This window comes from Mya arenaria, chromosome 3, assembly GCF_026914265.1.
Source record: "Mya arenaria isolate MELC-2E11 chromosome 3, ASM2691426v1".
Taxonomy (NCBI): Eukaryota; Metazoa; Mollusca; class Bivalvia; order Myida; family Myidae; genus Mya; species Mya arenaria.
This window is the reverse complement of record NC_069124.1, coordinates 26,097,959-26,124,600: the sequence shown is the minus strand read 5'-3', so window position 1 is coordinate 26,124,600 and position 26,642 is coordinate 26,097,959. Positions and strand designations below refer to the sequence as shown.

Genomic DNA, 26,642 nt, shown 5'->3' with positions numbered 1-26,642 from the left:
TGTCGCCTGACGAATTATTTACTGTCGACATTATAGCTGTTAGATTGGCATTTTATTCATTTATAGACAATGATGTTGCCATTTAACTTTCAAGTGTAGGTTGCATTTGAACTGAAGTTAACAACGTTAAGCCAGGAGCAAGCAATTGGTTATATAAGCAAAAATGAGCACAATAAATACTGAGCAAAACAGGAAGTTAGCCATTTTGTTGTTGTTGTTGATTAATCGTGACCCTTTGTTATATTTTTGTAGAGGGTCACCCAAGGAAGCTTCCTGTGAAGTTTCATTGAATTTGGAGTGGTAGTTTCAGAGGAGATGGGTTTTTTTAAGCAAAACAGGAATTCGGCCATTTTGTTGTTGTTGTTGTTAATCAATCGTAACCCCTTGTTGTATTTTTGTAGAGGGACACCCAAGGAAGCTTCCTGTCAAGTTTCATTGAATTTGGCCAGGTAGTTTCAGAGGAGATGTTCTTTAAGCAATTGTTGACGGACGGAGGACGGACAAAGACCGATCACAATAGCTCACCTTGAGCACTTCGTGCTCTGGTGAGCTTAAAAAGTGTGCAAGGTAAAGTTAAACATGAAAATTAACAAAGGGCAATAATTCTAATATGGAAGCAAGAGATACAGTTTTTGTGCACTGCGATCCCCTTCAATAAGATCTATCTATCTATAAAGTTTCAAGTTGATAACTCTTTTAGTTTTCGAGAAATGCCCCGGACAAAATTTAAGCTTGAAAATTAACAAAGGGCAATAACTCTAAACATATAGATGCAAGAGTTACGGTTTTTGTGCACTGCACTTTCCCTCAATCAGATATACATACGGAATAATTTTCAGGTTGATACCTCCTATAGTTTACGAGATATGCCACGGACAAAACCTAAGCAAAAAAAATAACAAAGGGCAATAACTCTAAAATTATGGCAGCAAGAGTAACGGTTCTTGTGCACTGCACTTGCCCTCAATGAGATCTATCTAGCGTTGAAGTTTCAAGTTGATACCTCTTATATTCTTCAAGATATGCCCCGGACAAAACTTTAAGCATGAAAAATAACAAAGGGCAATAACTTTAAAACTAAGAAAGTAAGAGTTACTGTTATTGTGCACTGCACTTGCCCTCTATGGGATCTATCTACATATGAAGTTTCAAGTTGATAACTCTTATATTCTACAAGATATGCTCCGGACAAAACTTTAAGCATGAAAAATAACAAAGGGCAAAACTCTAAATATATGGAAGCAAGGGTAACAGTTCTTGTGCACTGCACTTGCCCTCAATTAGATCCATCTACATATGAAATTTCAAGTTGATACCACTAATAGTTCAGGAGATATACCCCGGACAAGCGAAAATGGGACGCGGACGCCGCCGCCGACGCCGCCGACGCCGCCACCGACGCCGCCGACAAAAGTAACCCCTATATGTCGTCTTTTCAGGCGACACAAAAACGTTGTTATATCATCACTGTTAACTTTTAAATAGTGTCTGTTTGGGAGGTTTAAGGGATACATTTGTTACCTGTAGTATTTCTAACAATATTAGAGACATTTATATCAAAAGGACCTGTTTAATTTAAGTATATATATGAGTATATCATGATATTATTCACGTTTAAAAGTTAACAATTATGTCGTTAATCACGTTGTCAACTGAACGAAGTTCTGAACAATCGTCTCAGTATCTACTGTCACACTGAAAGCCATGCGATATTAATTTAATATGAAGCAATACTTCAATCAGTTTTTTTGTCAAAATTAAAATGATGACTACTTCTACACAATGGTGACTAAAGAAATACTTGTTACCGGTATTTTAACTGCGTCCCTCAAATCCGGCCATTGCCACTTCATCCACTCGGTTTTCGTGACGTCATCTTTCAGCTTTGTATAATTAAGTAGCTGGAAACCTGTTATATTTATGCCTCCATTTCTAAAAGGAGCTAAGTTCATTTCATCTATTCTCTGAAAATTACAGCATAAGTTAAACGATCTACCTCATCATATAAACAGTATCATAAACAATTATTGTGTTGAACCAAGATTAGTAATAATAACCATAAGGTTTTGCTAACATTGATTTTGATTTTGCTAATTTCAAAATATACATCAACAATTATTACAGTATTAGACGCAATATCCAAACATTCATGTTACCTCCACGTGTCATAGAGTCATATTAAACGAAAAAGGAGGGAAAATGTTAAAGCCTTATAAGTCAAACGAACAATCCGAACTTACCAACTCCCCAAGAAGAAAGTGGAATTTATGATTAAGTACAGAGGTATCATTTTTCTGAAATAAAAGACAAATGTGTATAAACAAGTATAATGATATGTACAAAATAAAATATTATATATTCGTGTTTTTATCATTATTTATTTACGTGAATATCGGTATTGATGACATAAACCTCATTGTCTAGCACTAATGTTGCCGGGAAGATCTCTTGGAGGGTGAAGGTCCCAAGTCTCATGACAGAGTGAATAGCTTTAGGGCATATATAATGAGACTTCTATAACAGAACTTACCAGACTTAATATAACTTCTTCCGCTCTCTCAGTAGGAATGTCCAGAAACACCCTTATTCCAACTTTGTCATTTTTCTGGTGCAAATCTTTCAGCATCTCATAACACTTATATGCATCCGACACTCGTTTAACATCGATGTCCAGAGTCTGCTCACGCATGTTGACTGCTTGGAAAAGCTGCTGCAGTCGTATCAGACCTGGGGTGGTTATCAATTTGCAACTTAAGTCACTCTGATGGTCATACATCATGGACTTTATTCACTCTATTTGTCAGTTATTAATAACAAGTAATCCGATTACCTATATCGTTTTTAGACCCAATTAAAACATCATTGAATACCAACCAGCCTTAGCACTTGTTTTTTGTGACAGTTCATACATGGTGACAGTCGAAATGAACTAATTATATCTATGTATTATAACATACATAGTACTGGTAACAGTTTTTGGAAAAATCTCAAAGGCTTTTTTTATTGCCGATATTGCCAATAAAACTTGAAATTGTAATTGGATCAAGCTCGGCATCCTTTTTTTGATATGGTATAAATTGTGTAATATTCTCATTTTAAGGAATTTTGAGGTTTTTAAAGGAAATACAATTTTAGGTGAATAAAATAATATCTGTTTTTGTTTTATAAAATCATATTAAGTAAATAATTTTGCTAAATAAAATAAGATACTTAAGTGTGTTACGCTCAAGAATTTGAAAAATTGGGGCCTGGTTGTTTTTTGTTATTAAATTATGGTATAAATAAATAAAGAAATCTGGGGGTTTCTAATTGAAAGCAAAAAACATTTTAATCATTTTGTATTAGAGCATTATCGATATATCTTTGAACACATAATTTATAAAGATATTCACAGTAGAACCATTTTAATTAGCTAAATTACTATATTGGTGCCACGCTGTCACAACCATTTTCGAGCAATTTATTTGTAAAAAGAATGCATTAATACCAAATTTAAAGAAGACATCGAGATTTTAAGGCGCACAATATAGTTTGATGTAAAAAAATCTTCTTTTTATTTTTTATGTTTATGCATTATCATGTGTAACGCATTAGACTTAATGATCAGGCCCCAATTTCTCGAAACTTCTTAAGTCCCTTATGACAGGATTAAGCTAAACTCACTATTTTTGTTGTTCTATAATATGCGTTATATTTACTTCTTTGAGAGTTTTTAGGAATTATATAAGAAAATTCTGTATGCTAATTAGAAGAAACCATATTTCATTTATCAAAATCCATTATTAGTATGTATTTGGGCTAATTGAAATAAGCGACTTAAGCCTGTTAAGCTTAAGAAGTTTCGAGAAATTGGGGCCAGAATAAAACAAAAAGCTAAGATTTGGGTACAAATAGCAAAAAAATCATCGATATTTTGGCGCTTTTTCATCTAGAAATTTTGATCTACATAGCTATAAATTGAAACAAATAGTTTTATAAAGGCATATTTATTTTTTATCTGTACACAAATAATATGGTGTTTTTTTTTTGTATAAATAAATTAAGAAATCTGGTGGTTTCTAATTGAAGGCAAAACACATTTTAATCATTTTGTATAAGAGCTTATTAGTTTTATCAAGGCTAATATATTTTTATCTGTACAAATCATATGGGGTTATTTATTATTTAAAGGGACTGTACACCAGATTGGCACCAGAAAAAGTTTTTTTCTGTAACGAATCTCGTGACAATTATTTATTAAAATGTTTTACTCTTTGATATCATAATTGTAAAAAAACATACCAAAATGTAAAAAAAATATCGAGCCGGAGACCGGGTTTGAACCGATGTCGCCAAAATTGAAGTCCAGTGTCCACTGTGCTACGAAGGCTTACCCTAAGCAGTTGGAATATTTAAGCTAGTATATACCTAACATGGTCATATCACGTGATAACATCGATCAACCAATGACGCATAAGGCAAGAACTCTACAAGGTAGACATACCTAGTAATCTTTTTCAATGGAAAAATACGAAAAAAACTGCGAAAAATAAATTAATTGTAAACTATGTGGTACTTGCATTGTACACATTGATACCAAGTTTATGTCAGTTTTCGACAATTTTCTTTTTTTTTCTTGTTTCATCATACGGAGTAGAGCCCCTTTAAGTCATATGAGTTAAACAGGATAATGCCTTAACATTTAAACATTTCATTTTTGCATGAACCATGATTGTGCGCTAATCAAAATTTATTTTATATTGTGTAGATTGGTATAATTGTATACGTCTTCTTACCTTCATCCGTATCATAGATATAGAGAATCCTCGTCCAACTGTACTCGATAATAACATCCAGGAGGCCGTTGATATAGACGGGTCTCATATACAGTTGGAAATGACCACTATTGGAGGTGTTCTGGGTCATACTTAGAGAGATGAAAGGCACCTGTGGGAGATAAGAAATATGTGACATGTTGCTATATTATTTATTTCTAAAGCTTGAACGATTGAATTGAATTTAACATAATACAAAAGTGTTGGCAATTTTTGTGTCGGTATAACAAAGGAGCACCCACCCACCCATCCTCACCCCCGGTCCATGATGAAACGCATTTGTGCTAGGAAATAAAAAAAAAGACTTCAATTAAAACAAAATAAGAAAATAATTTACGTCCCACAGGACATATATATGTGGTACGTTGCATTCAACATCTAAGTCGATCTTAGCCGTAAATTGAATTTATTTTAGTGTTATATTTTATCTAGTGTGTTAAATATTTGTGTAATTTGAACATAAGCCAATGTTAAAAATAAGCATAAAGGTAAGGAATAAAAGAACAACTTGTTGCCACTAATATGCCGTGTATACATAGTGAAAGTTCAATGAAGTTACGACTAAAAGCATTTAAGGAAAAGGAGCTTAGAACCCAGGGTTGGAACTTACTAAGATTGTTGAAATAAGAGGTGTGCATGCGATTTATTCACGAGAAGTACACAGTGTGTGTATACCACGTGATAAATTGCGTCATAAATGCTACGTCGGAAGGCAACATTTTGCTTCGAATGAAGACTTTAAACAGAGATAGCTTCACTATGTCTTCACCATTTTTAAAGAATCATTGCGCAGTCAACGCCGCTTACGGAGCATAGCCTTCGGTCTTTTACTAGAGTTTGATTGAGAGTTTAGTTTCTTCAAACACTTCGACAAACCTTTTCACAATACGGCCGTCTGACGGAGCTGACGGCGCTGTCAAAACATTATTTTGGAAACAGGTTTGTCGAAGTGTTTGATGAAACTAATCACCTTATCAAACTTCGGTTATAAAACGAAGGCGGGGCTCTTTAAGCGGCATAGACTGTCCTTTGTTTTATTTAAAATGGTGTAGTAAAAGAAAAGTTATCTTTGATTTAAGTCTTCATTTTATGCAAAATGTTGCCTTCCGACGTAGCATATATGACGTAATTTATCACGTGGTATACATACACTGGTACCTGACATCGAACCCATTTGTAAGAATAAAAAAATAAACAACCCACGACCTAGAGTTTGATTGGTATTGCAGCAAATGTTATTCAAACGCTATACCAGTAGCAGAATCGTAACCAAAAGAACGTGGTGTCGATTAATATTTTCATTTAATGAGGGACAATAAATGTTGATGCCAAATGTTTTGATTTGTTTACTTTTAAAGCATTATGATTTTACACTCATTTTACTTCAATAACCAAAACAAAAAAACCCATATGATTTTTGTACAAATCCAAAAAAAATATGAGCGAAATTTTGGCTCTTCTTTAACTGGGAATATTAGGCTACGTAGCTATTAATTAAAAAAACACACTATGAGTATATAAAATCTAATCTTTTTTATCTGTACACAACTCATATGCTCTTTATGGTCAAAAGAGTTAAACAAAACAATGTGTTATGAGCCAGTCAATTGTAGCCACGGCCACCCAGGTCCGGGGAATAGCGGGCACTTTGACCTTCGGTCCAGCCAACCCCGGCTAAAATCCCCGCCCTGCGGGGGACGAACAGATGGTTAAATCCCCGCCAAATGCCCCCGCACCCTAAGGACCCTAGGTAAGGCCCATTCCCCGCTATATTAAAAGCGAAGACAAAACCACCGCATTCACCCGGCACTGCGGGGCCACCTGAAAGGTAAAAACACGGCCCATTTCTCCGGCTATCCCAGGTATACCACCGGACCGTGGGGGGGGGGGGCGTGGTTACAATTGACTGGTGCATTATTTGTTTTGCATCAACCTATATTATGTGCCTTTAACCTCGCGCCGTAGTGTCGCTGCGTACATATTTACACCATTAAATGTAATTTCAGTCGACACAATGGAAATTCACCAAAGAGAGAGAGGCTTAGACAAAGCATTTCTTCTCAATTCTAAATTCTGAAAACACCCCCACTTACTTTTTTGTCAAGTTAATGTCATAATTTTATAGTTGCATGAAAATGTGCACTGTGTAATCTTAATAATTAAATTAGTATAAGTTAACCCAAAGAAAAGTAACGACGATAATCCAAAACGGGAACATTTGCAAAAAAATATATATTTAAAGAAAGATTCAAAATCCAGACTCGTTTGTCAGTTGACTTAAACAAAACTTAGCAACGTTAATAAATGGCGCTTTCGTTATAATCGTAGACTGGTGTTTAAAAACAATTCTTTTTCTTGGAATGGACGGAAACTTATAATTTCTTCTAATACAATTAGGCCCTTGGAATACAAGAAAACTGATGATAATGTTTTAAAACACAATTAAACCCTTGAAATAGACGGGCGCTGATAGTAACAATTTAAACTAATTAAACCCGTGGAATAAGGGATAGTAATTACCTGCACCGTACCATTCAAATTGTAAACAAAAACACACCATCTTGGATTTTATATATTCGTTTATAGAATAAGCTTAAATCAGAAATATAGTTATGAACCTGCTTCTCATTCCTAATTCGTTGGTACCGACATCGAGAACAAACTTATTTTTAGACAAGAACTACATATGCATGGAAAATTAAATCAAATACAAGGAATAGAAGGATAATTACCTTGAATGTATTGCTATAAGATTGAATTGTTGGTAAGGCAGAAGCGTTAGATACTCCAATTATGCCGTACACTCCTTTCTTGATGAGGGAACATACTGAAAAGAGAAGATTCACATGTTTAATTCAACTGAAATGTAATCTTTTTCTGGTAAATCTCCAGACAAAATCCTGGCTTATGTTCAGTGACATTAATCATTAGAATGTTTAGTGACATTAGTCTTTAATATGTTCAGTGGCATTAATGATTATTGTGTTCAGTGACATTAATCATTAAAATGTTCAGTGACATTAGTCATTAATATGTTCAATGGCAAAAATGATTATTGTATTCAGTGACATTAATGATTAGAATGTTAAGTGACTTTAATGATTAATATATGTATGTTCAGTGACATAAATGTTTATAATGTTTTGCAGTGACATTAAGTATTAAAATGTTTAGTGACATTAATGAGTAATTTTATAGGTGACATAAATGATTATAATGTTCAATGACATTAATGATAATAATGTTCAGTGACAATAATGATTAATATGTTTATTGACATTAATGATTAATATATTTAGTGATATTGATAATAAATATGTTCCGTGACATTATTTATTAGAATGTTCAGTGATATTAATGATAAGTGCAACACTGTAAAGGCCCTTCCTCACCCACCCCATTCACAAACACCGACTATATCGCAGTCGATCTTTAAATGATTCTAAAAGACCAGATCATAAATAAACTTGTCTGCCTAAAATAACACCTTACTATAAAAATTACCAAGTTAAACGCGGATGACCTATGTATTTTATAACTTGATTATATACGACTCACGGAATCCGATTTTGGCCTTTTGCTGCGGTTTCTGGTCTGGAGGATTTATTTCGATTCATTTGATTAATACTGACTGATCCTGATGGACAAATTACAAAATGCGCTATACACAATATACTCCTATTCTGTTTCATTGACTAATTCTTAGAAAAAAGAGGAATTTCCAGACAAAATAGAGGGTTTCAGGAAAGTAAAGAATGATATTGTTTGGCACAATGGACATCCTGGCTTTACTGTGTTATTATATTGATTTTATAATATCTTTTCATTTCTGTTTCCATGGAAATAGCAACTTGTCTCTTCTCAATGAAATATTACATTCCGAAATTCGAAATTTATGGCATCTCGTTGAAATTCCCATCTTAAGTTTCCCCAAAATCAGACCTCAGAAATGCGTTAAACTCTAAAAAAACACATTGTATTTGATACGATATTCATTTGTTTCAATCATCACCTAACATAGGAAGTGGAGAATATTTTTTCATCTGAACCATCTCAGTATTAGATATATTGAATTATTCCATATAGTTTACACCTGCAGCCTGAAGTCTTAAGGGAATAAATTGATAAAGATATTGAACATGCATTTATTGTTAATGGTACTAAAGATGACAACGTTACGCACCTCGGAAACACCAGGGAATATCAATGAGTGAATCTCCTAGTTATGAAAAACATTTCTAGGATACTTAATTTAACCACGAACCTATAAACCGGCCCCTTTATATATCTTAGTATAATGCTGATGTATTTGACATCAGGCACTAAACCCCATTCTGCTCACTTTTTTATTTATGTTAACAATTTTCAGGTTTTTTTTACAGTTATGGATCATACGCCAACAATTTACGAATTTGATGATAGCAACAACACTTTTGTGTTGAAAGGTAGTTACTTTGCAGCCAAATATATGTGACAGACCAATAAATGTGTCGGTAAGTTGGAAATTCACAAACCAGAAACGCCATATCCAGTCCACAAATCCCCCTCCCCCCAATACTGTCTCGACTTTCACTCTATGTGCTGTGACTTATTATAACCTACGTTCCTGTCTCATAAAATAGTTTCCAGGACTTGCCCATAATTGCCCGATATGTTTAAGTACAGACTGCAATAAAAAATAACGGCTTGATGGACCGATCTGAATGTGTCATTTGCGAGAGCATTTCCTCAAACGGAGTAATAAATCAGAGACGCACCGCAACTCCGTAGAGGCAATACATGCTATTGATCCTTGGTAGAATAAGAGAGAATCCTTCCAACAATGCCAAACACTGAGGTAGGATCATGCTTAAGGATCATCCAATTTTCGGATAATAGAAGAGGACGAGCGCAACCACTGAAGAACGGCTTGTTTAACTGACTAGGCGAAGAAGATAATTGATATTGATCGCGTATAAAATACTCATGCTTCCGAAGCTGTAATTGCGTATAGATTTGTCCTTCCGGCGAAGAAGGTTTGGCAAAACTGTTTGGACAAAAACATACGGCCCTTCTGTTTACTGTTTCTCCGATGTTTCATGACAGCTGAGTTTGAAATTTGCGTAAACAGGGGCGCTTAATTATTCCCAAAATGTCTACATGTATAGCTTCCCAGTTTACCCATGTTTTCACCTGCCCCAATTTCTCGAAACTTCTTAAGCTTAACAGGCTTAAGTCGCTTATTTCAATTAGCCCAAATACATACTGATAATGGATTTTGATAAATGAAATATGGTTTCTTCTAATTAGCATACAGATTTTTCTTATATAATTCCTAAAAACTCTCAAAGAAGTAAATATAACGCATATTATAGAACAACAAAAATAGTGAGTTTAGCTTAATCCTGCCATAAGGGACTTAAGAAGTTTCGAGAAAATGGGGCCTGTTCAATAACCTTTCCTTATTACAATATATCCTTTTTTACGAATAGCTTTTAAATTATTAACGATACATGCAATTGAACATTTGGCATTGATTATTACGATTAAATTATCATATGCAATTGCTTCTGACTTAAGTGATCAAATGTGATATGTACCCATCAAGTCATGTCATTTATTTCCCCCAATCCCTCCAAATCCATTTGGCCCTCTTCTAAGAAGTTTAAACATATTGAATTCCACATATAAATTAAACAACAGACTGCAAAATTGTTTGATATACTATTACTTTTTTTTGTATATAAATGATATATTGAAACGGACAAAACGAAAGCAGAGAGTATAATGTTTCTCTCCGATTTGTGAAAGCAGAGAGTATAATGTTTCTCTCCGAATTGTGAAAGCAGAGCTTAGAATGCTTTTCTCCGAATTGTGAAAGCAGGGCGTGTAATGCTTCTCTCCGAATTGTGAAAGCAGGGCGTATAATGCTTCTCTCCGAATTGTGAAAGCAGAGCTTAGAATGCTTCTCTCCGAATTGTGAAAGCAGAGCTTATATTGCTTCTCTCCAAATTGTGAGAGCAGAGCTTATAATGCTTCTCTTCTTATTGTGAGAGCAGAGCTTAGAATGCTTCTCTCCGAACTGTGAAAGCAGAGCTTAGAATGCTTCTCTCCGAATTGTAAAAGAAGAGCTTAAAATGCTTCTCTCCGAATTGTGAAAGCAGAGCTTAGAATGCTTCTCTCCGAATTGTGAAAGCAGAGCTTATATTGCTTCTCTCCGAATTGTGAGAGCAGAGCTTATAATGCTTCTCTTCTTATTGTGAGAGCAGAGCTTAGAATGCTTCTCTCCGAATTGTGAAAGCAGAGCTTATAATGCTTCTCTCCGAATTGAAAAAGAAGAGCTTAAAATGCTTCTCTCCGAATTGTGAAAGCAGAGCTTAGAATGCTTCTCTCCGAATCGTGAAAGCAGGGCGTATAATGCTTCTCTCCAAATTGTGAAAGCAGGACGTATAATGCTTTTCTCCGAATTATGAAAGCAGAGCTTAGAATGCTTCTCTCCGAATTGTGAAAGCAGAGCTTATATTGCTTCTCTCCGAATTGTGAAAGCAGAGCTTATATTGCTTCTCTCCGAATGTGAAAGCAGGGCGTATAATGCTTCTCTGAATTGTGAAAGCAGAGCTTAGAATGTTTCACTCCTAGTTGTGAGAGCAGAGCTTAGAATGTTTCTCTCCGAATTGTGAAAGCAGAGCTTATAATGCTTCTCTCAAAAATAAATACATACACATGTATAACAAACTTCAATTTTTAGTGATAAACCTTGAACTACTTACTTAATAATGCATATGTTGAAAATATTCATTACTGATAATACGATTGGAACTGTGTATTTTATAGCTGAACACGCAAAAATATAAAAATGATTGGTGAGTGCTAAAAAATTAATGTTATTTACTGCCGTCCCGTAAGGTAGAAATACCGTGTTTTCTGCAACTTTATTTCAAATTAACTCGGTAGCCTTCATAAAAACCATTGTTTTCGGCATTTATTCGCCCTTTTGGTAAATTAAAACATTTGTATTAATTGTGGTTAATCTTATTTGGGAGAAAGAGTGCATCTTTAACAATATTTAATTATAAATATGTATTAAAGCAAGCCATCATATTTAGACTGGAAAATTGGTTGTGCAAGGTAAGAAAATAGGGAGATAAACAAGAGACGATGGAGGGAAAGAATTAACAATGGTATATTATTATGGGAGAAGAGGACTGTTTTTGGAAATCAAAAGCATTTCAAATCCGGGATGAAATTCTGAACTTAAGTACATATATTGCAGTTTTCCTCGTGCCATTGCGCGGTGGGCATTGAGAATGCATTCAATGTTTACTTCTGCAATCTCTGACAAGTCACATTTCTCTGATACACGAAGGTAAAGATCATTGTATGGAACACATGAGTGTTACTTTCCACTTCCACACAAGCGCAGAAGGTAGAAGTCATAGTATTTTATTCAGGAAAGGTGGTAGTTAAATGCACTGTATGTAGTACGTAGTCTATCATGGATGACCTGCATACGTCTCTTCCCGTGGTAGAAGTAGAACACTAGTATGACCTCTTCCCATTGAAAGCATGGAATGCACAAGAGTTGCTTAGAATGAACCCCCCTCCCCAAAAGAAAAAAAATAATAAAAAGAATGAAAACATGTACTATTCAGTATGCGGTGAATTTCGGCATATCATCAACGCGCCATAATGTGGTTCATGATGTCAGATGCTCATTCTGTAGACCGGTAAATTTGAAAATACATTATCTATAATGGTATTCCAAATATAACAATGGTTAAATCTTGGATGCAGGTGTTCCTGTATTTGTTTGTGGTGTGATAAAAGGTTTCTCCTCTTGGACAACAACCCTCGACTTTGCAGGACTCATTTTCTTGAGCGTAATTTTAGGAACGATACATAAGGCGTTTTATAGTCCACGGGGCAGTTTCACTATTTTTCCACTGGTGTCAAAGTAGGGGCCAATTTTCTGTATATTGGTTTATTGGCTTAGGGTCATTTAGGGTCCAATATTTTAATGAAACCTCCAAAATTTCACAGCAGGATACTCAGATTGGTGGTCTGATAAGAAGGCACCAGGCAATTAGATTAAGATCAATACACAGAGGTTGTGTACTATACACCGATACGGAGGGGGGGGGGGTCACTTATAGAAGGCTTAAACTAGGTCTTTAAGTCATAACCTCAATTATCGTTAATCTGTATAACTAAATGGCAATACATTGATTTTGTAATTCATCGATTTGTTTTGTTTCCTTAACTTAGTAACAATGATGGCTTACGTTCAATTCACACAAATATGTTCAAAATTAATACTTCTACGGCACTATGATAATTTAAAATGCGACTAAAATCGACTTAGATATTTTTTGAAAAAGTGAACATATCTTAGTAACTTGTTTTAATTTTTGGCAAAATTTAGCAAGAAATGGATGTTATCTAGTAATTAAGACGCACACTATTGGCTGATGCAAAACAATTCAAGTATAATGCATTCATATTTTTTTACTCATTTAACTTTGATTGATTAAAAGCCCATATTACTTGTAAAAAGATACGATTTCTTTTATATAAATTGGGTTTTCCAGTTAATAGCTCACAAATTCCCTTGTTAAAACAACGCCAAAATATTGCTAACATTTTTCTCTTACACAAATCATACGTTTTCGTTAGGTTTCGACCATTAAAATCACACGAGTACAACAAAATAGTGCATTAAAATTGACTTATTGTTTCTGCGTCAACCTATATTGTGCGCCTTTAAAGATAAAAACACACTGAAGAGAAACAAAACACAACAATTGGATGTCACTTGTGATACAATTAAAAATTTAAGGTTTTCAAAGTACAATTAAAATCCTTCATGACTAAAATCCTTTATCGAAGCGGGTCCCTGGCGATAGGAACACAAGTAAGATCGTTCCGACCAGACAGGTTGGTCTTTTATTTACAGACAAGTCGAAGAAAAAAATATGTAGAATTAAAGCTTCAAAAAAATGTTCGGCCTTTGTGTAAGTCGCAAATTTCGCAAATTTTGCTGATGCTTACAAGTTACTTGAAGTATTTTTAAAGAGTATTGGTGGTTTTCTTTGTTGGTTTGAGATGTGTTGCAATTAATCATATTGGCTTTTAAATCCAGTGAGCCATAAGAACTGCTCAATTTTAGTTAGTCCTACCAAGTTTTTAACCGCCTTCTGAATACTTTTCAACGCTACCGACGGAAGATTAAAACTGTTTTCAGGTTTATATGCAACTGCAAGGTCCCAGTTTTCTATGTTTATGAATTCCTCAACCGCTAAGCCTTCTTTATTAATATTATGCGCATATGTAATCGTCTCAAAGAATAAATCGATGGTGTTCCGTGAACATCGAAAACTTCAATTGCATTTTACGTCACGGGAAATGATATTTTTCTCATCAAGTGTGTTCAGTTTAAGATACAAGGGACTAGTTCTGATGCATAATTTAAAGTATTTGTAAATAATTGTTTGAAAATCCTCTTTTAATGATTGGTTTTGTTCTCATACTTGGAGAAAGAATCTGCGACTGTGACTTTAAGACTGTGAGGTGTAGTGTGATCTCCTACAGTAAGAATAGGTGATAATATCTTGTATTTGAAACGCCATTTGATGATGATGTGAAATTATTTCGTCTTGCCCTCTTTGATAAAAGTACAAGTCTAATTTACTCATACATGTATTTATGGTTTGATAATCCAATAGGAGACTGAAAAAGGAAATACTGATTGTATTTTATTGGGGGGTGTTTACTCTGTTTTCGTCTATACATCTACTCTCATATCAGATTGAAAGACAAGTTGCAGTTGTTCATGAAAAACATACATTATAATATCTTGATGTTATTGTTTTGTTCTGTTCGAACTCATTGATTTGTGTAAATTGACATAATTTAGGGATATATCAAATTCAATTTAATTATTATAAATAACAAATCTATAAATAAACAGATTATTGCTATAATAATACTTTACTGTAGCACGTTTGACCATTTACATGAAATTTGCGAAAGAAGTCCATAAACGAAAAATAGTTTGCAACTTCTGTTGCATATCGGCAGAAAATGTAAAGGTGATCTTTCTGTATAAATCTTGAAGCATGGAGTGCTTTTTGAAACTGTAGTTATATGTTGTTTTAAATTACATAAAGTATGGCATCCCATGTTCAATTTGATAATATCCTATGATTTCACATTCGTCATTGAAACAATGAGAAACAGTATCGCTAGAAATTCTGCGAATTATCATTGTGCGGGATATTTTTATTAAGCCTCCATGCCAACATTTACTAGATAACCCAATATACATTAAAATATTGCCTGTCACTGTAACACACTTTAAGAAAATACCGCAGACGTCTTATCCAAACCAAACCAAAGTGGACTAATGTTTTTACTAGCCAGTGAGAACATTACAGCAGCCATCGATGTGTTATGGTAATGTAACATTTTTGACAGACGAAATGTACTCAGCAATGCTTCTACTGCGGATGAATTTTGCATGGGTGTATATTCAGAATGACAGATTTTTCTATTTAAGTTCAAAAATTGATGTTTTATGCATTTTTCTTAAACCGTTAGTAAACCGTTAGTAACCGTTAGTAACCATAAAACATTACTTTTCCAACGGAAATATGAAAATCTACGATCTGTTTTTTTTGTCAGCAATCTTATATCATTGGTGTGCAGATATCAACGCCAAAAAATACTCTTTCCAAAAGTTGTAAAAATGGTAAATCTGTGTGAGTGCAGCTTTAAAATCGTTCTTTTTAACCAAGTTTGAGCCAACAAGGAAATCGAGCCAAGCGATATCGAGCAAACGGGTTTCGAGTGTACTTAAAAATGAAATATATGACGTATACATTTCAAAACACTGTGCCAATATGCTTAATAGGCTGACAACGTTTTGGGCCGTTTCATCACGAATCCAGAATCGATTCACTTCGTAACTTCTTTACGGGTTATACATGTACAATCGAAACTCGATGTGTCGAACACTGTTATCTCGATTTTTGGTTATGTCGAACTTTTTTACAAATGTGTTTGATTAAGTTTAACATTTTTTGTTGTATTTCGGTTATATCGAATGTTCATTATCTCGAACTATTTCACGAGGTCCCAACGACTTCATGCAGTGAATGTTATCAATAATAAACATAAAAATATACTTACTTGCATTGCTTACGGCAAAGCTGTCGGTAGCATCTAACTCTTGTATTTCTGGAACAATATGAATGGCGTCGTTCCGAGTGTTCAGAAACTCTATCTCTTTGTTGAATGCATATTTGATGTCTTCCGAGTTTCTGTCGAAAATCGCCCCTGAAGAGATAAATAAAAATAAATAATTACAGTGCATTGCTATAAACAACACAATGTCTAGTATTGTATGCACATTATTTCGATTCTTAGGCTACGGTCTGTGAATCGATCGAAACGTCATACAAAATGAATTTAGATTTCTGCATTTCAACGAAAAACTTAGGTTGGTTATATTCCATTGAAATATGAATATATTGAATATAAACTGGATTGCAATTGTTAATCTTTCTAAGTGACTTGTAAGCCTTACGGACTGGGTGTCATCTTTTTGATACGTTATTTACTAAAAATTTGTATTCTGTTTATTCACATACCGCTTAAATAAAAAATAAATTATATAGCTTGATAGTATACTTGAAAATAACATGAAAATTAAAAAGCGTATAATCAACCGTTTATACAGTTTTGCGAATTATCATCATTTAGTATCATGACTAAAATTTGCTTAAAAAGTAATGTGTCCATCGCGATCAATAAATACAAAAGCAACAATTTTCCCCAAAAAAATTGTTCCTAACTTTTACCTTAAACAATGCTATTGTTTGTTATTTCATCTTCATTTTCACCCATTTTTGCTTTTATGAAACATAATACTAAGTAAACTGATTACAATGTCGTTTCCCAAGCACTTAAATGTTAGTGCACGGATTATTTTCCCCAAACAATCATATAATTGCTTTTCAAACATTTGTGTCCTCCTCAAATCTTTGAACATCGGTCATTAAAGGCATCGAGAGTGTGTTTTTCAGTTAATATAGTCTTCCCTTCTTCGTGAACAAACACATTACAACTAAAACCCCACTCAAGCAAATTAATGGACAAATTTTCTCGAAATTTTCTGCGCAAGCGACAGAGAATAGGAGGAGAGAGTCGTGTCTTGAAGAACACGGAGACCGTTTCTTCTGATGTTGGATCGATAAGGCGAATTCCCTGTGGAAATATCAGTGATAAATGGTCCATGGCTTGCCGTCTCCTCCTTACAAATAACAACTGACACCAAACGAGAAGCTTTATTAAATAAATGCAGAATTTTGTTCTCTTCAAGACATGTAAATGTGACTCGTGTAAACGTCAACTTTATTCCAAGAGTCCCTATTCGCGTTTTACTACGAGCCATTTTCGGTTAAGATTGTGTGCCTCTAATTATTAGGTTAGTAATTCACAGTTGGAACTTTAAAGTACAAAACTTTAGTCGCGACTTTATAAACAGATCACTGTAAATTTTCAAAGAATTTCCAAGAGCCGAGAATTAAATTATTTCCGAAAGAGGAAACGTATCTAAATAATTTTTATTTTACCCCGCCGAAAAGTTTCGGTGGAGGGATACAAATCCAGCCTTCTTTACATCCTTTTTGCATTCTTTCTGCCCGACCGTAGGTATAACTATGGTTTGGTACAGTTATTTATCCCTTTGCCACATATTTCCATTTATGTAATTTTTAGCATGATCAAACATATATTTATACTACATTTAATTATATCCATAAAAGCGCATACTTCTTTCATTTGTCACATTTTCCTCAGATACGTCTGCAATAGCATGTGCTTTGCGCTGTTTTTTGTATTTTATTTCGCAATCTGCTTTTGTATCAATACTTTTTGCATCTTTGGATTTTAATTCAAACTATTTTTTCAATATTAAATTCAGACATAAGCCAATTGTCTGAATAATCTTGTAAGCATGTTTTCTACAAACAAATTTTCAAGGCAAAAGTGATAATTCTTAATATTCTCGAATGTTTATTATGTTATATCTATTTTGAATTGATTTACTTATAAGCATTTAATGTGATACTATTTTATGTCTTAAATATTTTCCTAATACAATTTAACTTTAATCTTGTTTTAATGCATTTATTATCTCCCAGGTTCTGTGTTGCATTATTGATGTGTAATTTGATTTGCATTCTGTCGGGAAATAACTCTAAGAGCAAGTGTTGAAATGTATGTATCTCCGACGTGAATTATTTTCTTGTTTCTTGCGCGTGATTCATCTGGATCGGGTCATTAACACAAGAGCTGTTGCCCTTTAATTAATGAAAAAAACTCTTATGGTCACTTACAAACTTATGAAACTTGAAATATGAAACTTATGTGATGTGTACATAACTATTATATAGTGGTGCACGTGAAATATTTATCTTCGGATAAGTAACAAAGTGTTTGCCCTTAAATCATTGAAAAACAAAATTAGTATCTTAACTGGTCTTTAAATCCTTGATTCCTCGACCATATTCCATCTGCCGATGACTATAACTAATAGCTGTCGAATTTACTTGTTGGAAGGATTTACAGAGATTCAGAAAGAAAATAACTTGACCTCAAAAAACAGCAACTCATACAGGAGTATTGAACACTGACCAGATTACACTAAAGATTATGGCAAAATGATCGAACAAACGCTCTGTATTAGTATAGCCAATGAGGCAGAGACATTTGCCCTCTAATGGTGGAGAGAATTCTGGAATTTGATTACCCAGCGTAATGGTCAATTCTTCAATATTGGGTTGACAAATGGAGAAACACACATGCCAATACAAATTCAAGATCAGTAGATCTGTACTGAGAAAACGTGTGTTTTTATCAAATATATGTTTGTTATTACTAATGCATTGTACCACTAATCTATTATCAATCAATATGTAACGTTTGGTAAAGAGGAAACTAATATCCCTCCCTACACTCTTTACGAAGTATTAGAATATCAAAGCAGTCTGGGAATTCCATTAAAGAAGTGTGAAATATGTAATATCATATTCACTGAAAACACCATGTTGTAAGTGATTCCATTTCAGCAAGAGATTCAAGACTGGAGTGTGCCGGACACACTTGTCGTCGTCGAAGAAAATCACACATACGGCGGTATCGTCTAAGACAAAACATTTAGTCAAAATGTCTTGTTTGTGTGATGTTATCGATCTTTCAAGAGTGTATACTTGTAAAAAACAACTCGAAAATCTCCCAATAAAACCTCACAATGCATTTACATTGCATTCATTACATCGACATTACAGGTCAGTTTAATCGATTTCCCTACGTGATATAGATATATGCACATAGTTATTAACATGCTGGGCTTAAGTTTACATTACAATACTTAGTTAAGGTACTAGTTAAGGTACTCGCTCATGAATTTGTATTAAAAATGCACATTTTTGACTGACGAAATAAAGTGTGGCAAAATATTAGGAGTGTTAAAACTGAGATACCAGAAGCTGGAACCCTTCAACAAATGTTGATATTTGCTCAATTATCGTTAATAACGCTAATGATCGCTTGATAACGGCTTAATTGTTGCGTGATTGGTTGATTGACTATATCAAGTGATGTTATCAATGTATTGTTAAAAGGTCAAACTATACATCATATTTGTTTTAGTCCAGCTGACCCAGTGGTAAACAAGTCTTTTTTCAATTCATTTTTTGACTTGACAGACTAAAACCAAAAACAAAATTTAAACTATAATGGTATTGTTTTCTGCAATTTCGATATAATAGAGTAAAAAATGATGACATATTTAAAGTGTTTTCAGATGCATTACCGGGAAATATTTTTGTCCAAAAACATGAGCGAGTCCTTTTAATGCCAGAGTTACTTGTTTCCAACATATGCAGTGTTGACATTTGTGCATAGTTAATAAAATATTAAGAATTTAACATTGTCAAGATATTGTCCCTAAACGAAAGAAGTCTAGCATATCCTCAGAACGAGAAACACCTTCTATAAGGATAGACGATTTGGCAGACATTTGCCCTAATGGTGGTGAGTAGTTTGGAATTTGATTACCGAACGTAATGGCCAATTCTTCAATATTGTGGGATACACTAGGAACTAACTCGATGCCAATATTATTCCAAAGGAAACTAATGTCGCAGATCTAAATTTGGCAGAGGTTTTTCGATTCCTCCTATTTACTGTAAAAATTGATAATGATATTCATGTTGATACATACATTTGGTGAGTCAATATGCATCAATTGTGTAGAATGGCAACTAAAATTGCTTTATATATAAATTTTGAGCGCAGTCGCCAGTTCAATTAACTGTGTGGCAAAATGAGAACACCTCATTTCCAAGAAATTCCATTTCAGCAATACCTAATGGTGTCAGACACACATGTATTTGTCGCAAGCATAGCCACGAACTAGTGTCTAAAGGAGTGTTAAGACAAAACTACCAAAAGCTGAAACCTTTTAGCAAATGTAGCCGTGTGGAGAAGCCGGCTGTTTTATTTTGTTTTGTTTTTCTTGACTTTACCGGCGTGGGTTCGAACACCACTAAAACCAAAATTCCTTTTTTTATGCGATAACTGTATTTTGTTTTGCAATTTTAATATCATAGAGTAAAATAATGATAAAATAAGTGTTCTCAAATGCATAACCGGAAAAAATAATGTTTGATCCAAAAACATGAGCGAGTCACTTTAACACCGCTTTGGAAAGGGCCCAAACAGGAGTTCACTAAGGGGTTAAAGGGGTAAATATAGGTTGATGCAAAAAATCGCATACAAATATTGGCGATATTTTTGCACTGTTTAATTGGAGTAGCTTTTATTTGAATTATGCATTTTATGGCTATTTTTATACGTTACCAAATGACATGCTCTATTTAATCATTAAATTTAAATGAGTTAAAAAAATATGCATTGAATTATTTTTGTTTGTATATATTTTGCATCAACTTATAATAAGCCCCTTTTATCTAGCTTATGGATATTATATTCAACCTCACTCTTGCCCAAATATTTCTTAATAATTCAATCTTATAATATTCTAAATCCTAATCGGATTCGACATCATCTTGAAGTCAAACTGTGTGTTCAATGCCTCGTTTGTGTATTAGAATGGATCCCGGCTTAAATATTTTTGGCGTTATACTTTTTGAGAGTATCCGAAATAACATTTGTAATCGGCGATGCAGATGAGTTCACATATTGTATAAAGTTCGACAACAACAATCAAACGACTGTTTTAAACTGGTCCTTGACGTAAAAACCTATTGTCTGCAACGCCGATTCCAAAACTGTTCTTGAATGTTTTCAAAATGTACAACATCAAACATGACAGAGAATATTCCACATGAAAGCAGAAATCAAGTGGCGTACGGGGGCTAGGTATTTTACTCGATTTCCGTCAAGAAATAACATATGAGAAGCATGCGTTTTGTTGTGTCAGTTAAACCGTAGGCGTTCAAACATTTTGTCATGTGATTTTTTTGCTCCCTTGCGCAATTCTTCTCGGACTATCTTTAACAGCCTAAAAACGGTCAGATTAGCCAAAGATCTAATTTATCTCGTTTTATGAGTCTAGAATGACCGATACAAAGGATAGACATTATAATCAAATAAAGACAAGACTAATTCGTTCAAAAGACCAATGGTCATGTCTGGCTGTCGCAGACATCGGTATGGCCTGTGACTTACGGCCGTGCCCATGCTTCAGCTTTAATCCGTTAGGGAGACCAATTGTTAAAAGTACCATATTCAGGATAATACTGATTCATCAACCGAATCTTTCATTATGTTAAGAATCTTTGTGCCTGAGAAACTAAACATTATTTTGGGCTTATTGTGACCACCTCGTAACTAAAATGTTCGAACAAATTGGGTTTCTTAGTTTGAAAATGAAATATATTTATTCGTTTTGAATAAACAAAATTAAAAGGTCATGTTGATAAAAAAACAAGGTCTACTGATAAGGGACTGTTTTTTTTTCACAGATGAATAAAAATAAAACTCATTCAATCATGAAATTGGATGAGATAATGCAAGCTATTATTTGTTTGCATTGTCTAATTTATGTAAGGTTCGTAAACCGGTTTGTGTTTCACTGTACCAAAACAGTAATAAAAGTAGATACAATCAATTATAAATAAGACTTTTAAAACGTTTTATATTTCACAGAAGTGTGTTGTTTATATAAGATCTTGTCTGTGTCGCATAGTTATGTTATTGTTTTGCCATGCGGTTTTATTGGTGGCAGTATCAGTTGGAGATGATGAAAACATTTATTCATGTAACTATGTACATAATAAGTATCTAAGATTGATTTTAGTCCTTGTCAAATACACCTGGCACAAATATCCCGAAAGTACTTTAGTCAAATCTCATCTCAGTCTCAACTTTTCCACATACCATTAAAAGTTATTGAAAATATCATATGCTTTTACACCTTTGAAAACCTGATTGTATCATTGAATATGTTGATTAAATCCCTTTGTCTAGATACCAACGGGAAAATATTATATGTAGCCAAATACTTGATACTTGATAACAATTCATTGTTTCATTTATAATTATAATTTAAAAAAAATATCTTCGAATTTTATCAGAAACACGAATAAAAGATTTGATTTGAGTATTTTTGTGATAAATTGGCCTGGGGCCGATTGAATATAAACTGGATAAGTATTTCGCAGGTTATCATTAAAATCGTTCGTACATGGAAGCAATTTAATTTGTCAAAAGATAGTTTTGGATATATTTTGTCCAATAAATAGTCATTTTGAATAACTTTAACCAAACCAAAGAATTAACAATTTTAATACAATTGGATGCAGATATTTTTATATTTACAATGGAATTAATGAGAACATACTTGCATTTACAAGGCGCATCATATAGGTTTGCATTATCATGTTTTAACTCGTTCGACTATAATGGTCAAAACGAAGAAAAAATACCTAAGATTAAGGTAAAGATAAAATATTAGAAGTTTGTTGGCGTTTTTGAGGAATTTGTGAGGTAGCTATTAATAAGTTAATGAGTTTTACATGATAATATCTTAAAATTAAAACAAATATATATTTTTGAATCAACCTATATTGTGCACCTAGATACAATATACAAAACACAGAAAATGTGGGAGCATACAGCGACGCCAGATAGCTATTAATTAAAAAAAACATTTATAAAGGCTTATATTTTTACTTATTTGTACCAAAATCCTAGTATGCATTTGATTGGTTTTGATGCTATACGCCCAATGAGTTCAACATGAAAATGCGTTAAAATATAAAAAGCATAGTATTGCATCGACCTTTATTGTCCGCCTTTAAAGCTAATAACAATACACGGTAAACGTGGTATCATACAGTGCCACCAGGGCAATAAACAGGTGGTGCACAGCCGGAGATTGATTTGCCAGACATTCCATAAATAAGACATTTCACGCAAATACCCACAGTTCATAGGTCGTCGATAAAAGTCAAAGAAAATATGTTTTTAAAAAGTACATTATATGATAATATATATATCCGTTGATATATGTTATAGAGCTACAAAATTTGCCAAATATTCGAAAAAAATATTTTGTTATATTTTTTCGCAAGCCGTTTACATCAAGATTCAAAGTAGTCCGTCACTTTGAACCTCAAATCTTTAGTACACCCAATTAAGGGTGTCCTATGTCTTTTGAGTGGTTATTTTTCAATGAAGAATACTTTCGGAAATAAAGTGGCACTAACTAACATCCTGTAAGCACGCATGCGTATTTCTTTCTTAAAATAGAAGCAGTCTTCAAACGGGCAAAAGCCATTATCGTTTTGATCAAGTGGAGCTTATGTGCACTTAGAACTATTCCAAAACTTGTAGCACACTATTCCTTTGACTTTGTTAAAGTATATTTCGTTAAAGCATTCCATAATAAAACATGAACCAAAGGATACACGTATTAGGCATATAAACACTAAAATAAACTACATATATATTTATACATGTATGCACATTGACTTTTCGAAAGTTTTGTATTTGAACAAATCAAACCAACGTTTGCACTGTGGCGACCCTGAACGATCTCTATATTGTATTTAATGAGATGTCAAAAGAGAAAGAAAATCAAAACTAAAACTGTATGTTGAGGCTATTAACATAACAGTCGATCCCGCCATATGTTTATTTGATACACATGTATAATATGCAATAGAATCTTACAGGACAAGCTTCGAACATATTTAATGGCACAATTATCAAAACCCACCAAACGAACAAGACACAACCTTAGACTGTGGGTGTTATTTACATTGCCACTTAAACCAGCACCTGGACTCTATACCAGTGTATCACTTCCATGCTTTAGAACTTAGTCTCAATTTATTTCCTCATTTTTTCTTCCTTCACAAACAGTTTGAAATACAGATTTTTAGCACACATTTTAATTTAAAAAGGCGTTTTCAACTCAAATATAGTTGAGTATCATGTTATGTTCTAATTTCATATTCACAATAAACTAAATGTTTCAAAACAGTGTGTTCTTTAGAAGAATTTTTATTTTTTGTATATCCAAAACAAAGTCAGGAAAATAAATGAAAATTAAAACTAATAATTACATATATAAGATTTTAAAATTTTAAATGATGTGTATTCTTTAAGGAAAATGGGAAACATGTTCTAACTATAGAGGCAATGTTGAAACTGTGCCGGTTCAAGGTAAAGGTCAATGCACACGGATAAGGGTGTGATCATAGATTGTCGTGTCCGATCACGAAACTTGGATGAACATGTTCTACTAGCAAGGCAATAAGCAGAACCCATCATGAAACTATGTCTGCTCACGGTTAAGGTCACTATACAGGGTCGAGGGTCGGAGAATTGCATTTCGCGTGCGCTTGTCTCCTACGTTTTAGGAAGGATGATTGTGAAGCTTGGATTACATGTTTTACCCACCATTGTACAAAGTCGAGGATTCGATAACATTTGCATTACCGATTTATTCTGCAAGAACCTTAGGAAATGAGATTGGGTTCAACATATTTCTTTCAACTTAGATACTCTTTTACGATATAAACACCCCATAACCACGGATTTTAAAGAGAAACCTTAAGTAAATGTGTTTCTCAAAGGTTTTAATTAATCTGAATAATTATTTCTTTACAAGAAGTTTAGATTAATAATTATTTCTATAAAAGAAATTTATCATCAAATATCAGTGACTAAAATGTATATTTATATCTAAATTATATCAATACAATTACGTTTCCGATTCTTTGTAAAAATATAGCCAAATCTTATTTAGTTTTTGCCATTTCTTGCCAAAATGTAATATTTCTTTAAGTTACTGATTAGAAATAAAACATCATTGACTTGTCTTCAATTTGTTGTAATAATTAAATTTATATTAAAAAATGTATTTGGTAGTATCTTTTACATTTTTAGTAATTATCAATTTCAATATTGAGTTTACATGTTAATGTTGAACATTGCAAAATGCAATGTTAACATGTAAATTGTGATAACATTGAACTCAAAAGGATCAAAAAGTATAAATTGAAATACAAAACAGCCTTTATGATTACATTTTTTTATCTGAGAAGGATAAAGAAAAATTCATTAAGTTTGTTATGGTCAACATTATGTTTACTACAGAAAAACAATTAATTCTGTTTGATGTGATATCATCTACAATGAACTTGGATGTGCTTATAACGTATATTTAAATATGTTTTGTTGATCTGCAACACCGGAAATAAAAAAGAATTGAAATTATGATGTTAATTATAACCGTTGTGTAACATGTTTCAATGTACATTTACATCAGATGAGTGGCTGAGACATACTTTTCAACTATTAGGAATAAGGATGTGAACAGACTAGAAGAGCATTTAAAATAATTTAATTATGAATATTTGAATAGTTCCGTTGGAGTCTATCGGTCTATAATGACGTACACAACACACATTATTATCAATGTTTTGAAGCGCATACTTACCGATTGGATAATCCGTGATGGCGTTGACCAAAGAACAGAGAAAGGAAAACAAGTAAACCAGCTCCACAAAGTTAAATCTTCCTAATAAATCCATGTTTGACTTTTTTTACAATCTAATCACAAATCATTCAAGTTTGGTTAAACTTCACACACCAAGCACGATGCCCACCAAAGCATTCCGCCATTCCCGAAAATGAGGACTGTGTTTTGCGATACAGCGCATGCGCCGTTTTGGGGACCTATAATTTAAAAATATTCCGACGTTTTAGTTCAAATAAAGCTCACCCTATGAGCACCATAAAAGCGGTATTTCAAATTCTAGCCATAATTACACAGGTTTCTTGCTCTCAATGCGCTCGCCCCGACGTTTATCCGTTAACATCGCTCCATAGGAATCCAGCGGAAATGGTATAATGCCAAATTAGAAGTCGATCGAATGTTCTATGGGAGTTCTACTGCTTCTCCTTGTTGGCCGTAAAAGGCTGTTAAAAAAGGATTGATCCACAAAAAGCGTATGAGAGAGCTTAAACTTCTCTAGCCATCTCGTGTGACATAGACGTGTTTTGGTTAAGCGCTTCCTATCCCTTGATAGTTATTCAAGATGTTTAGGATTTTTTCTTCTTGTAAACTTCTGTTGTTTGGTGTTTAGCCTTATTTTTTCTGTTGTTCAATGTAATAATGCTAACAACTCTCAAGATAAAGAAAGGAATCTTTACTTTTGTGGAACAATAAGTTATTGAATAAACCAGCAATATGTATTTAAACAAATTCTATACACGCAACCATATATTCTGCATTTTGTTATAACTTTC

General features: G+C 33.6%; 1 protein-coding gene across 2 annotated transcripts in view; it reads right to left on the bottom strand.

Annotated features, from left to right (window-relative positions):
- Positions 1 to 26,167, bottom strand: part of LOC128225561 (glutamate receptor-like) — a 48,320-nt gene extending 22,153 nt beyond the window's left edge. For both annotated transcript variants that reach the window (XM_052935427.1, XM_052935428.1), the window contains exons 1-7: positions 25,831 to 26,167; positions 15,981 to 16,127; positions 7,547 to 7,641; positions 4,776 to 4,926; positions 2,531 to 2,727; positions 2,241 to 2,294; positions 1,809 to 1,964 (exon numbers count right to left, since the gene is read on the bottom strand). In XM_052935427.1, coding sequence (XP_052791387.1) covers positions 1,809 to 1,964; positions 2,241 to 2,294; positions 2,531 to 2,727; positions 4,776 to 4,926; positions 7,547 to 7,641; positions 15,981 to 16,127; positions 25,831 to 25,924 — 894 coding nt within the window. In that variant the 5' untranslated portion in view covers positions 25,925 to 26,167. The remainder of the gene's footprint in view (positions 1 to 1,808; positions 1,965 to 2,240; positions 2,295 to 2,530; positions 2,728 to 4,775; positions 4,927 to 7,546; positions 7,642 to 15,980; positions 16,128 to 25,830) is intronic.
- Between the last annotated feature and the right edge of the window lie 475 nt (positions 26,168 to 26,642).